At 49.0% G+C, this 15,159-nt stretch overlaps 1 protein-coding gene across 6 annotated transcripts in view; it reads left to right on the forward strand.

Moving 5' to 3' along the window:
• Positions 1-14,685, forward strand: part of LOC140430323 (BTB/POZ domain-containing protein kctd15) — an 82,258-nt gene extending 67,573 nt beyond the window's left edge. For all 6 annotated transcript variants that reach the window (XM_072517766.1, XM_072517767.1, XM_072517770.1 and 3 more), the window contains one exon: positions 13,722-14,685. In XM_072517766.1, the coding sequence (XP_072373867.1) occupies positions 13,722-13,880 (159 nt within the window). In that variant the 3' untranslated portion in view covers positions 13,881-14,685. The remainder of the gene's footprint in view (positions 1-13,721) is intronic.
• Positions 14,686-15,159: the final 474 nt, after the last annotated feature.

The following is a 15,159-nucleotide window of genomic DNA, read 5'->3' on the forward strand; positions in this document are numbered from 1 at the left end:
TTAGGCCTTGTCGAGGTTTGATACAGCTGAGTGTCTCGCTCGGCCATTCCCGAGGGCATTTAAGATCCAACCACACTGCTGTGGATCTGGAATCACGTGTAGGCCAGACCGGGTAAGGACGGCAGATTTCCTTCCCGAAAGGACATTAGGGAATGAGATGGGTTCATGATAACCATGAAAGGGTCTGTTTAGCACAGGGCTAAATCGCTGGCTTTGAAAGCAGACCAAGGCAGGCCAGCAGCACGGTTCAATTCCCGTAACAGCCTCCCCGAACAGGCGCCGGAATGTGGCGACTAGGGGCTTTTCACAGTAACTTCATTTGAAGCCTACTTGTGACAATAAGTGATTTTCATTTCATTACTGAGACGAGGGGTGGGATTTTGTGTTTGCAGACCTGGTGAGCAGTTGACTTACAGGAGGACAGAAGACTGTGTTCCCCTGAAGTCAGTTTGAGGAATGGTGAATAGATACCTCTAATGAGGGCAGAGAAATCGACCCGCTGTATAAGGTGACCCAATTTCTTCAGCCCCGAAAGTGTGTTTGCAGAAACTCAGTGTGTACAGCGACCCCACACCCTTTTCCACCCACCCTGCTATTCACATCAGCAGTCAGTGTTCATTTTCCTTTATAAGAATGATTCCAGCGAGGTGTGGAGTTCAGTTATGTGGGTGAATTGGAGACGCTGCTATCATTGGTAAAAGAATCTAGACCAAGAGGACAAAAAGTAAAGAAATTGGCAAAAGAAGCATTGGTGACACACAGCGAGTGGTTAGGATCCGGAATGTTCTGTCTGAGAGTGAGAGAGACAGATTCACACAGCGAGTGGTTAGGATCCGGAATGTTCTGTCTGAGAGTGAGAGAGACAGATTCACACAGCGAGTGGTTAGGATCCGGAATGTTCTGTCTGAGAGTGAGAGAGACAGATTCACACAGCGAGTGGTTAGGATCTGGAATGTTCTGTCTGTGAGTGTGGTGGAGACAGATTCACACAGCGAGTGGTTAGGTTCCGGAATGTTCTGTCTGAGAGAGAGAGAGACAGATTCACACAGCGAGTGGTTAGGATCCGGAATGTTCTGTCTGAGAGTGAGAGAGACAGATTCACACAGCGAGTGGTTAGGATCCGGAATGTTCTGTCTGAGAGTGAGAGAGACAGATTCACACAGCGAGTGGTTAGGATCCGGAATGTTCTGTCTGAGAGTGAGAGAGACAGATTCACACAGCGAGTGGTTAGGATCCGGAATGTTCTGTCTGAGAGTGAGAGAGACAGATTCACACAGCGAGTGGTTAGGATCTGGAATGTTCTGTCTGTGAGTGTGGTGGAGACAGATTCACACAGCGAGTGGTTAGGTTCCGGAATGTTCTGTCTGAGAGAGAGAGAGACAGATTCACACAGCGAGTGGTTAGGATCCGGAATGTTCTGTCTGAGAGTGAGAGAGACAGATTCACACAGCGAGTGGTTAGGATCCGGAATGTTCTGTCTGAGAGTGAGAGAGACAGATTCACACAGCGAGTGGTAGGATCTGGAATGTTCTGTCTGTGAGTGTGGTGGAGACAGAGTCACACAGCGAGTGGTTAGGATCCGGAATGTTCTGTCTGTGAGTGTGGTGGAGACAGATTCACACAGCGAGTGGTTAGGATCCGGAATGTTCTGTCTGACAGTGTGGTGGAGGCAGATATACACAGCGAGTGGTTAGGATCCGGAATGTTCTGTCTGACAGTGAGAGAGACAGATTCACACAGCGAGTGGTTAGGATCTGGAATGTACTGTCTGAGAGTGTGGTGGAGACAGATTCACACAGCGAGTGGTTAGGATCCAGAATGTACTGTCTGTGAGTGTGGTGGAGGCAGATATACACAGCGAGTGGTTAGGATCAGGAATATACTGTCTGTGAGTGTGGTGGAGACAGATTCACACAGCGAGTGGTTAGGATCTGGAATGTACTGTCTGTGAGTGTGGTGGAGACAGATTCACACAGCGAGTGGTTAGGATCCGGAATGTACTGTCTGTGAGTGTGGTGGAGACAGATTCACACAGCGAGTGGTTAGGATCTGGAATGTTCTGTCTGAGAGTGTGGTGGAGACAGATTCACACAGCGAGTGGTTAGGATCCAGAATGTACTGTCTGTGAGTGTGGTGGAGACAGATTCACACAGCGAGTGGTTAGGATCCGGAATGTTCTGTCTGAGAGTGTGGTGGAGACAGATTCACACAGCGAGTGGTTAGGATCCGGAATGTACTGTCTGTGAGTGTGGTGGAGACAGATTCACACAGCGAGTGGTTAGGATCTGGAATGTTCTGTCTGAGAGTGTGGTGGAGACAGATTCACACAGCGAGTGGTTAGGATCTGGAATGTACTGTCTGTGAGTGTGGTGGAGACAGATTCACACAGCGAGTGGTTAGGATCCGGAATGTTCTGTCTGAGAGTGTGGTGGAGACAGATTCACACAGCGAGTGGTTCGGATCTGGAATGTACTGTCTGTGAGTGTGGTGGAGACAGATTCACACAGCGAGTGGTTAGGATCAGGAATGTACTGTCTGAGAGTGTGGTGGAGACAGAGTCACACAGCGAGTGGTTAGGATCCAGAATGTACTGTCTGTGAGTGTGGTGGAGACAGATTCACACAGCGAGTGGTTAGGATCCGGAATGTTCTGTCTGAGAGTGTGGTGGAGACAGATTCACACAGCGAGTGGTTCGGATCTGGAATGTACTGTCTGTGAGTGTGGTGGAGACAGATTCACACAGCGAGTGGTTAGGATCAGGAATGTACTGTCTGAGAGTGTGGTGGAGACAGATTCACACAGCGAGTGGTTAGGATCTGGAATGTTCTGTCTGTGAGTGTGGTGGAGGCAGATATACACAGCGAGTGGTTAGGATCCGGAATGTTCTGTCTGACAGTGAGAGAGACAGATTCACACAGCGAGTGGTTAGGATCTGGAATGTACTGTCTGAGAGTGTGGTGGAGACAGATTCACACAGCGAGTGGTTAGGATCCAGAATGTACTGTCTGTGAGTGTGGTGGAGGCAGATATACACAGCGAGTGGTTAGGATCAGGAATATACTGTCTGTGAGTGTGGTGGAGACAGATTCACACAGCGAGTGGTTAGGATCTGGAATGTACTGTCTGTGAGTGTGGTGGAGACAGATTCACACAGCGAGTGGTTAGGATCCGGAATGTACTGTCTGTGAGTGTGGTGGAGACAGATTCACACAGCGAGTGGTTAGGATCTGGAATGTTCTGTCTGAGAGTGTGGTGGAGACAGATTCACACAGCGAGTGGTTAGGATCCAGAATGTACTGTCTGTGAGTGTGGTGGAGACAGATTCACACAGCGAGTGGTTAGGATCCGGAATGTTCTGTCTGAGAGTGTGGTGGAGACAGATTCACACAGCGAGTGGTTAGGATCCGGAATGTACTGTCTGTGAGTGTGGTGGAGACAGATTCACACAGCGAGTGGTTAGGATCTGGAATGTTCTGTCTGAGAGTGTGGTGGAGACAGATTCACACAGCGAGTGGTTAGGATCTGGAATGTACTGTCTGTGAGTGTGGTGGAGACAGATTCACACAGCGAGTGGTTAGGATCCGGAATGTTCTGTCTGAGAGTGTGGTGGAGACAGATTCACACAGCGAGTGGTTCGGATCTGGAATGTACTGTCTGTGAGTGTGGTGGAGACAGATTCACACAGCGAGTGGTTAGGATCAGGAATGTACTGTCTGAGAGTGTGGTGGAGACAGAGTCACACAGCGAGTGGTTAGGATCCAGAATGTACTGTCTGTGAGTGTGGTGGAGACAGATTCACACAGCGAGTGGTTAGGATCCGGAATGTTCTGACTGAGAGTGTGGTGGAGACAGATTCACACAGCGAGTGGTTCGGATCTGGAATGTACTGTCTGTGAGTGTGGTGGAGACAGATTCACACAGCGAGTGGTTAGGATCAGGAATGTACTGTCTGAGAGTGTGGTGGAGACAGAGTCACACAGCGAGTGGTTAGGATCAGGAATGTACTGTCTGAGAGTGTGGTGGAGACAGATTCACACAGCGAGTGGTTAGGATCTGGAATGTACTGTCTGTGAGTGTGGTGGAGACAGATTCACACAGCGAGTGGTTAGGATCCGGAATGTTCTGTCTGAGAGTGTGGTGGAGACAGATTCACACAGCCAGTGGTTAGGATCTGGAATGCACTGTCTGTGAGTGTGGTGGAGACAGATTCACACAGCGAGTGGTTAGGTTCCGGAATGTTCTGTCTGAGAGAGAGACAGATTCACACAGCGAGTGGTTAGGATCCGGAATGTTCTGTCTGAGAGTGAGAGAGACAGATTCACACAGCGAGTGGTTAGGATCCGGAATGTTCTGTCTGAGAGTGAGAGAGACAGATTCACACAGCGAGTGGTAGGATCTGGAATGTTCTGTCTGTGAGTGTGGTGGAGACAGAGTCACACAGCGAGTGGTTAGGATCCGGAATGTTCTGTCTGTGAGTGTGGTGGAGACAGATTCACACAGCGAGTGGTTAGGATCCGGAATGTTCTGTCTGACAGTGTGGTGGAGGCAGATATACACAGCGAGTGGTTAGGATCCGGAATGTTCTGTCTGAGAGTGTGGTGGAGACAGATTCACACAGCGAGTGGTTAGGATCCGGAATGTACTGTCTGTGAGTGTGGTGGAGGCAGATATACACAGCGAGTGGTTAGGATCCGGAATGTACTGTCTGTGAGTGTGGTGGAGACAGATTCACACAGCGAGTGGTTAGGATCTGGAATGTTCTGTCTGAGAGTGTGGTGGAGACAGACTCACACAGCGAGTGGTTAGGATCCGGAATGTTCTGTCTGAGAGTGTGGTGGAGACAGATTCACACAGCGAGTGGTTAGGATCCGGAATGTTCTGTCTGAGAGTGTGGTGGAGACAGATTCACACAGCGAGTGGTTAGGATCCGGAATGTACTGTCTGTGAGTGTGGTGGAGACAGATTCACACAGCGAGTGGTTAGGATCTGGAATGTTCTGTCTGAGAGTGTGGTGGAGACAGATTCACACAGCGAGTGGTTAGGATCCAGAATGTACTGTCTGTGAGTGTGGTGGAGACAGATTCACACAGCGAGTGGTTAGGATCCGGAATGTTCTGTCTGAGAGTGTGGTGGAGACAGATTCACACAGCGAGTGGTTCGGATCTGGAATGTACTGTCTGTGAGTGTGGTGGAGACAGATTCACACAGCGAGTGGTTAGGATCTGGAATGTTCTGTCTGAGAGTGTGGTGGAGACAGATTCACACAGCGAGTGGTTAGGATCAGGAATGTACTGTCTGAGAGTGTGGTGGAGACAGAGTCACACAGCGAGTGGTTAGGATCAGGAATGTACTGTCTGAGAGTGTGGTGGAGACAGATTCACACAGCGAGTGGTTAGGATCTGGAATGTACTGTCTGTGAGTGTGGTGGAGACAGATTCACACAGCGAGTGGTTAGGATCCGGAATGTTCTGTCTGAGAGTGTGGTGGAGACAGATTCACACAGCGAGTGGTTAGGATCCAGAATGTACTGTCTGAGAGTGTGGTGGAGACAGATTCACACAGCGAGTGGTTAGGATCTGGAATGTTCTGTCTGAGAGTGTGGTGGAGACAGACTCACACAGCGAGTGGTTAGGATCCGGAATGTTCTGTCTGAGAGTGTGGTGGAGACAGATTCACACAGCGAGTGGTTAGGATCCGGAATGTTCTGTCTGAGAGTGTGGTGGAGACAGATTCACACAGCGAGTGGTTAGGATCCGGAATGTACTGTCTGTGAGTGTGGTGGAGACAGATTCACACAGCGAGTGGTTAGGATCTGGAATGTTCTGTCTGAGAGTGTGGTGGAGACAGATTCACACAGCGAGTGGTTAGGATCCAGAATGTACTGTCTGTGAGTGTGGTGGAGACAGATTCACACAGCGAGTGGTTAGGATCCGGAATGTTCTGTCTGAGAGTGTGGTGGAGACAGATTCACACAGCGAGTGGTTCGGATCTGGAATGTACTGTCTGTGAGTGTGGTGGAGACAGATTCACACAGCGAGTGGTTAGGATCTGGAATGTTCTGTCTGAGAGTGTGGTGGAGACAGATTCACACAGCGAGTGGTTAGGATCCAGAATGTACTGTCTGTGAGTGTGGTGGAGACAGATTCACACAGCGAGTGGTTAGGATCCGGAATGTTCTGTCTGAGAGTGTGGTGGAGACAGATTCACACAGCGAGTGGTTCGGATCTGGAATGTACTGTCTGTGAGTGTGGTGGAGACAGATTCACACAGCGAGTGGTTAGGATCAGGAATGTACTGTCTGAGAGTGTGGTGGAGACAGAGTCACACAGCGAGTGGTTAGGATCAGGAATGTACTGTCTGAGAGTGTGGTGGAGACAGATTCACACAGCGAGTGGTTAGGATCTGGAATGTACTGTCTGTGAGTGTGGTGGAGACAGATTCACACAGCGAGTGGTTAGGATCCGGAATGTTCTGTCTGAGAGTGTGGTGGAGACAGATTCACACAGCGAGTGGTTAGGATCCAGAATGTACTGTCTGTGAGTGTGGTGGAGACAGATTCACCCAGCCAGTGGTTAGGATCTGGAATGCACTGTCTGTGAGTGTGGTGGAGACAGATTCACACAGCGAGTGGTTAGGATCCGGAATGTACTGTCTGAGAGTGTGGTGGAGACAGATTCACACAGCGAGTGGTTAGGATCTGGAATGTACTGTCTGTGAGTGTGGTGGAGACAGATTCACACAGCGAGTGGTTAGGATCCGGAATGTACTGTCTGTGAGTGTGGTGGAGGCAGATACACACAGCGAGTGGTTAGGATCCGGAATGTACTGTCTGTGAGTGTGGTGGAGACAGATTCACACAGCGAGTGGTTAGGATCTGGAATGTTCTGTCTGAGAGTGTGGTGGAGACAGATTCAATCGTGGCTTTCAGAATGAAATTGGATAAACAGCTGTAGTGAGAAAACATGCAGCACTATGGGTGAAATGCAGGGGACTGGCACGAGTCAAACTGCTCTTGAAGAGACCTGGCACTGGCTTGATGGGCTGAATGATCCCATTCTATGATTCTGTGAGGGCCCACGGCAGTAATTACTTAGGAATTGAATCAGCATTCGCTGTACTCGAGTTGAGTTTCTCAGTTTGCAATGTTGGCTTCTGATCCCCGTAAACTACCGTTTGTAAAATCGCTCTTTTATTTTAAAGGCAAATTCAATATTGCTGCAGTCCCAAATATTGAAGCAGACACAACACATTAGTCCTACTTTCCAATCAAAGTACCCACCCCTTCCCTAAGGCACCGATGTCCATCAGGAACTGGAACATCTCCTGATATTTCCCGTCACTCGGCCCTCTGCCACATTACAGGTAAAACTGGCAATTTGGCCAGGTGTGGCTCACACACTGCTGTGAGAGGGGCACCTTGACAAATATATGAATAGGATGGGAATAGAGGGATACGGACCCAGGAAGTGTAGAAGATTGTAGTTTAGTCGGGCAGCATGGTCGGCACGGGCTTGGAGGGCCGAAGGGCCTGTTCCTGTGCTGTACATTTATTTGTTCTATTGGTGGGTTTGTATTGATTCCATCTGTTCCATCTTTGAACCTTGCACCAAATGTTAAGCAGATGTCAGACGGCACTGAGAGGAAGCAGGACTTTGTCAAACTAAATACCCCTTACTAACTCCCTCCAGCCCATCGATGCACCCAGACCCCTTACTAACTCCCTCCAGCCCATCGATGCACCCAGACCCCTTGATGAGAATGTATGTAATGTGCAACTACCAGCCTGGAAATCCCAAACTGGATGAATCAGGAGACCCATCAGCATCAGCTTAATGATCAGTGATCAAGATTTCCATGAGACATTCAGGGTCCCTGGGGTTGGTCAGATATTGGCTTCTCATCACTCAGACCATGTTTGATAGGCAGAAAGTTAAAAGACAGGACCTCGAGGGTTGTAATCTCGGGATTACTCCCTGTGCCACGTGCCAGTGATGCTAGAAATAGGAAGATAGAGCAGCTAAACACGTGGCTAAACAGCTGGTGTAGGAGGGAGGGTTTCCGTTATCTGGACCACTGGGAGCTCTTCCGGGGCAGGTGTGACCTGTATAAGATGGACGGGTTGCATCTAAACCGGAGAGGCATAAATATCCTGGCCGCGAGGTTTGCTAGTGTCACACGGGAGGGTTTAAACTAGTATGGCAGGGGGGTGGGCACGGGAGCAATAGGTCAGAAGGTGAGAGCATTGAGGGAGAACTAGGGAATAGGGACAGTGTGGCTCTGAGGCAGAGCAGACGGGGAGAAGTTGCTGAACACAGCGGGTCTGGTGGCCTGAAGTGCATATGTTTTAATGCAAGGAGCATTACGGGTAAGGCAGATGAACTTAGAGCTTGGATTACTACTTGGAACTATGATGTTGTTGCCATTACAGAGACCTGGTTGAGGGAAGGGCAGGATTGGCAGCTAAACGTTCCAGGATTTAGATGTTTCAGGTGGGATAGAGGGGGATGTAAAAGGGGAGGCGGAGTTGCACTACTTGTTCGGGAGAATATCACAGCTATACTGCGAGAGGACACCTCAGAGGGCAGTGAGGCTATATGGGTAGAGATCAGGAATAAGAAGGGTGCAGTCACAATGTTGGGGGTATACTACAGGCCTCCCAACAGCCAGCGGGAGATAGAGGAGCAGATAGGTAGACAGATTTTGGAAAAGAGTAAAAACAACAGGGTTGTGGTGATGGGAGACTTCAACTTCCCCAATATTGACTGGGACTCACTTAGTGCCAGGGGCTTAGACGGGGCGGAGTTTGTAAGGAGCATCCAGGAGGGCTTCTTAAAACAATATGTAAACAGTCCAACTAGGGAAGGGGCGGTACTGGACCTGGTATTGGGGAATGAGCCCGGCCAGGTGGTAGATGTTTCAGTAGGGGAGCATTTCGGTAACAGTGACCACAATTCAGTAAGTTTTAAAGTACTGGTGGACAAGGATAAGAGTGGTCCGAGGATGAATGTGCTAAATTGGGGGAAGGCTAATTATAACAATATTAGGCGGGAACTGAAGAACATAGATTGGGGGCGGATGTTTGAGGGCAAATCAACATCTGACATGTGGGAGGCTTTCAAGTGTCAGTTGAAAGGAATACAGGACAGGCATGTTCCTGTGAGGAAGAAAGATAAATACGGCAATTTTCGGGAACCTTGGATGACGAGTGATATTGTAGGCCTCGTCAAAAAGAAAAAGGAGGCATTTGTCAGGGCTAAAAGGTTGGGAACAGACGAAGCCTGTGTGGCATATAAGGAAAGTAGGAAGGAACTTAAGCAAGGAGTCAGGAGGGCTAGAAGGGGTCATGAAAAGTCATTGGCAAATAGGGTTAAGGAAAATCCCAAGGCTTTTTACACGTACATAAAAAGCAAGAGGGTAGCCAGGGAAAGGGTTGGCCCACTGAAGGATAGGCAAGGGAATCTATGTGTGGAGCCAGAGGAAATGGGCGAGGTACTAAATGAATACTTTGCATCAGTATTCACCAAAGAGAAGGAATTGGTAGATGTTGAGTCTGGAGAAGGGGGTGTAGATAGCCTGGGTCACATTGTGATCCAAAAAGACGAGGTGTTGGGTGTCTTAAAAAATATTAAGGTAGATAAGTCCCCAGGGCCTGATGGGATCTACCCCAGAATACTGAAGGAGGCTGGAGAGGAAATTGCTGAGGCCTTGACAGAAATCTTTGGATCCTCGCTGTCTTCAGGGGATGTCCCGGAGGACTGGAGAATAGCCAATGTTGTTCCTCTGTTTAAGAAGGGTAGCAAGGATAATCCCGGGAACTACAGGCCGGTGAGCCTTACTTCAGTGGTAGGGAAATTACTGGAGAGAATTCTTCTAGACAGGATCTACTCCCATTTGGAAGCAAATGGACGTATTAGTGAGAGGCAGCACGGTTTTGTGAAGGGGAGGTCGTGTCTCACTAACTTGATAGAGTTTTTCGAGGAGGTCACTAAGATGATTGATGCAGGTAGGGCAGTAGATGTTGTCTATATGGACTTCAGTAAGGCCTTTGACAAGGTCCCTCATGGTAGACTAGTACAGAAGGTGAAGTCACACGGGATCAGGGGTGAACTGGCAAGGTGGATACAGAACTGGCTAGGCCATAGAAGGCAGAGGGTAGCAATGGAGGGATGCTTTTCTAATTGGAGGGCTGTGACCAGTGGTGTTCCACAGGGATCAGTGCTGGGACCTTTGCTCTTTGTAGTATATATAAATGATTTGGAGGAAAATGTAACTGGTCTGATTAGTAAGTTTGCAGACGACACAAAGGTTGGTGGAATTGCGGATAGCGATGAGGACTGTCTGAGGATACAGCAGGATTTAGATTGTCTGGAAACTTGGGCGGAGAGATGGCAGATGGAGTTTAATCCGGACAAATGTGAGGTAATGCATTTTGGAAGGGCTAATGCAGGTAGGGAATATACAGTGAATGGTAGAACCCTCAAGAGTATTGAAAGTCAAAGAGATCTAGGAGTACAGGTCCACAGGTCATTGAAAGGGGCAACACAGGTGGAGAAGGTAGTCAAGAAGGCATACGGCATGCTTGCCTTCATTGGCCGGGGCATTGAGTATAAGAATTGGCAAGTCATGTTGCAGCTGTATAGAACCTTAGTTAGGCCACACTTGGAGTATAGTGTTCAATTCTGGTCGCCACACTACCAGAAGGATGTGGAGGCTTTAGAGAGGGTGCAGAAGAGATTTACCAGAATGTTGCCTGGTATGGAGGGCATAAGCTATGAGGAGCGGTTGAATAAACTCGGTTTGTTCTCACTGGAACGAAGGAGGTTGAGGGGCGACCTGATAGAGGTATACAAAATCATGAGGGGCATAGACAGAGTGGATAGTCAGAGGCTTTTCCCCAGGGTAGAGGGGTCAATTACTAGGGGGCATAGGTTTAAGGTGAGAGGGGCAAGGTTTAGAGTAGATGTACGAGGCAAGTTTTTTACACAGAGGGTAGTGGGTGCCTAGAACTCACTACCGGAGGAGGTAGTGGAAGCAGGGACGATAGGGACATTCAAGGGGCATCTTGACAAATATATGAATAGGATGGGAATAGAAGGATACGGACCCAGGAAGTGTAGAAGATTGTAGTTTAGTCGGGCAGTATGGTCGGCACGGGCTTGGAGGGCCGAAGGGCCTGTTCCTGTGCTGTACATTTCTTTGTTCTTTGTTTGTTCTTTTTGTTGGGGGCAGTGTGTTGGGAATATCACTGGATGGAATCCTGTCATCTATCATACAGTATACAGAATAGTTCAGGAAAGGAACAGCTGGTCCTGTGAGCGTTGGGGCAGCACGGTAGCACAGTGGTTAGCACAATTGCTTCACAGCTCCAGGGTCCCAGGTTCGATTCTGGCTTGGGTCACTGTCTGTGCGGAGTCTGCACATCCTCCCCGTGTGTGCGTGGGTTTCCTCCGGGTGCTCCGGTTTCCTCCCACAGTCCAAAGATGTGCAGGTTAGGTGGATTGGCCGCGATAAATTGCCCTTAGTGTCCAAAATTGCCCTTAGTGTTGGGTGGGGTTACTGGGTTATGGGGATAGGGTGGAGGTGTGGGCTTGGGTAGGGTGCTCTTTCCAAGAGCCGGTGCAGACTCGATGGGCCGAATGGCCTCCTTCTGCACTGTAAATCCTATGATTCTATGCTGCAGGCTGCATATTCACCAGCTGACAATTATCCAGATTCTATACCAAATAACTTATACTCATCCTTCTTGTCTTCTGTAACCAATCGCATTTGAATATCCTCTCCACGTGAAAAAATATCACATTGTGTCATCACTTTAAGACCTCCGTCAAATCTCCCTGAAGTCCACACTTCCCTGGAGTAAAGATTCCCAACTGGAATGCTGTTGTGATTCAGTTCAAATGAGTCTCAATCCAGGGATTCTCCCCTGAACCTGTTCCTGGCTCTCCATGTAAATCACCACCAGGACTTCACACCATGTGACGCTGTTAATGTTCAATTCTCACCAAAATGCTGAATCTTTTCAATCAAAAGTCAGTCACGGGGGGGATTCCATCCATGGATAATAATTTGGAAGTTTGTTGTGTGTGAGTTCTGGTTGTGTTGTGTATCTATTCCCATTATCCCTCCCCGCCTCGCTCTCTTATTTCACTGTGTTTGCTGTATAATTGGGACCTCAGAGTGTTAGGAAAATGAAGCTTTAGAAACTGGATGGAGGTTACTTGGGGTCACACAGCTTCTTAACAAGTCTCTTCCGACAGATTTGGTTTGTGACTCAGAGAAAGTGTGTTCCCAGTGACTCCTTGCTCTCCATCACCGCCCCCCCGACAACCCGCAAATCCAGAGTCAGCGACTTGCTGTTGCTGTTTTTGACTTGAATTGACCGCAATGGTTTTTCTTCACATTGGACACATTTTTATTCTGATCTTATTTTGGTCAAGGTTTGCAGTTTGAGATGTGAGTGGAGATCCCTCCATTTACATGATGTTCCTTGGCCTCTCTGCAGATTATAGACTGTTACCACAACCATTAGGCTGACCGGGCCTGAGCTCAGCGAGCTGCCCAATTAGCCCCACAACCCTGCTCCTTCTGCCACTCGTCCTCCCGCCTTTCCTCGACGGCATTGACCCAATTCCCTTTTCAAAGTTCCTCTGACCGTGCTTCCCACCGACACTTTCAGACAGGGCCTTCCAGATTCATTACAACTACCCCCCCACCCCCCGATTATTACTTTACTGATTCGCTTCGGTCTGGGTCCCTCTGGTCACAGACCCTCCCAACACTGGAGGCAGTTTCTCATTATTTACTCTGTCCAAACCCCTCAATGATTATTGAATTTTTCTTTAACCTACTCCAGTTCGCCACCTGATGAAAGGTGATTCATTCCTGGTCTCCTTTTGGCTGGAGCCCAGAGACTGGGTAAGGTGGAAAAGGACATGAGTGACCATGTTTGATGTGGGCAGCATGGTAGCACAGTGGTTAGCAGTACACGGTACATACAGAATAGACAAAAAGAATAATCAACAAAGTACATCGACAAACAGTGCGGAACAAGGGGCCAAACGAAGCAAATACATGAGCAAGAGCAGCATAGGGCGTCGTGAATAGTGTTCTTACAGGGAACAGATCAGTCCGAGGGGGAGTCGTTGAGGAGTCTTGTAGCTGTGGGGAAGAAGTTGGTCCTATGTCTGGATGTGCGGGTCTTCAGACTTCTGTATCTTCTGCCTGATGGAAGGGTTTGGAAGAAGGCAATGCCTGGGTGGGAGGGGTCTCTGATAATGCTGTCTGCCTTTCTGAGGCAGCGGGAGGTGTAGACAAAATCAATGTGAGGGTGGCAAGCTTGTGTGATGCGTTGGGCTGAGTTCTCCACACTCTGCAGTTTCTTGAGCAGAAAGTGAGTAACCAGAGGAGATGGATTTAAGAAAAGTGACAGAAGGGGTAAGGGGAGATGGGAATCTTCTCACTCAGCAAGTTGTTGTGATCTGGAAGGTGCTGCTTGAAGGGCGCTAGAAGCAGATTCAACAGGAACTTTCAAAAAAGAATTGCATAAACACTTCTGAGGGGAGAGCTTGCAGTCTCCGGGGAAGCAGGCGCGTGAGGCTAATTGTTTATTTCTAATTTCTCAGCTCCTTCAAAAAGCTGGCAGGGGGAGATGGGCCAAAGAGCCTGGTCCTGTGCTCCAAGTCTGTTGTGCGGTGCCTGATTTACTGTTTGTTCTCCCGCAGGTCCTCGAACGATTGCTACACAAGGGATTCCGCGTGGTGGCGTCCTGCGGGGGCGGTGTAGATTCCTCACAGTTCAGTGAATACGTGCTGCATCGTCAGGATAAACGCTTACAGCTCACACCAGCAACAATCAGAATAAAACAGGAACCTCTGGATTAGAGTGAGCAGAGACCTCCACCACTCCCTCTCCAGCTTTTCTTTTGTGTTATTTTTTTCTCCCTAGCCCCCTCGATTCCCCGTCTGAATTTAGTTGCTGGACTCGAGGATGAGCATCTGTCAGAGACGGATGGTTCTGACGAGGATATTTATCCATGGATTGGAGTAACTTCAATCCTGTCTAACGTTGTGTGTGGGATCCGAACAGCTCCAACTGCTGGTTCAGAATCGCTCGAGGCTGACCACTCATTCGAGTGGGGGAGATGAGCTGATCTTAACGGGGTCGTTGGTGGAGTTTGGACACATTCAAGGAAACGGTGTCTCAATGCACTGAGGCGACAGAGAGGAGAGCGCTTTGATCATCCAAAACCAACCCCACAAATTGACTTCTACGCCTTAGGTTCATCCACGTTGTTCCGCCTCGTCCTGCGCCCAACGCCCAAACTTAATCAGTGCGGGATACAGATTTCTTCCAATGCTGAGGTCTGGGACACGACACATTGACTTTGTGTGCAGGGGTCACTGCGGACCAGGGACAGTGCTGATTATAGTTGATGATAAAGGACCTGGTGCCTCCGTCCTCCCCTCTTACACATTGAGTAATCTCTTCTCCTTCCTCCATCTCCTGTGGAAAGAAGCTCTTGTCCCTGCTCAGTGATTGCCACTGTCCATCGCCCAGTCAACACACACAGGCAGGAGGTCCCAATCCAGGAGACAGCAGCTCACATAGAAGTACACTTTATTAAAAATTCAGGAGCACGGAATTGAATTCTTTTTTATTATAAATAAAATAAGATGTTTACCTGCACCTTGTCGATGTTCTTTCTCCTTATAAATGTGCCACGCTTACCTGGTGCACCACACAAGGTTTTAAATAGGGTGTTAATTTTGATAAAACATCTATGGATCAGTGTGCACACACTCCCCTGAGTCAGATAATCAGGGGACGGGAACACTTTCAGTGTAGTCCTGAGGGAGGGTCAGTGCTGAGGGAGTGCCGCACTGTCAGAGGGTCAGTACTGAGGGAGTGCCGCACTGTCAGAGGGTCAGTACTGAGGGAGTGCCGAACTGTCAAACAGTCAGTGCTGAGGGAGTGCCGCACTGTCAGAGGGTCAGTACTGAGGGAGTGCTGCACTGTCAGAGGGTCAGTACTGAGGGAGTGCTGCACTGTCAGAGGGTCAGTACTGAGGGAGTGCTGCACTGTCAGAGGGTCAGTACTGAGGGAGCGCTGCACTGTCAGAGGGTCAGTACTGAGGGACTGGCGCACTGTCAGAGGTCAGCA

The sequence above is a fragment of the Scyliorhinus torazame genome, chromosome 10, assembly GCF_047496885.1.
Source record: "Scyliorhinus torazame isolate Kashiwa2021f chromosome 10, sScyTor2.1, whole genome shotgun sequence".
Taxonomy (NCBI): domain Eukaryota; kingdom Metazoa; phylum Chordata; class Chondrichthyes; order Carcharhiniformes; family Scyliorhinidae; genus Scyliorhinus; species Scyliorhinus torazame.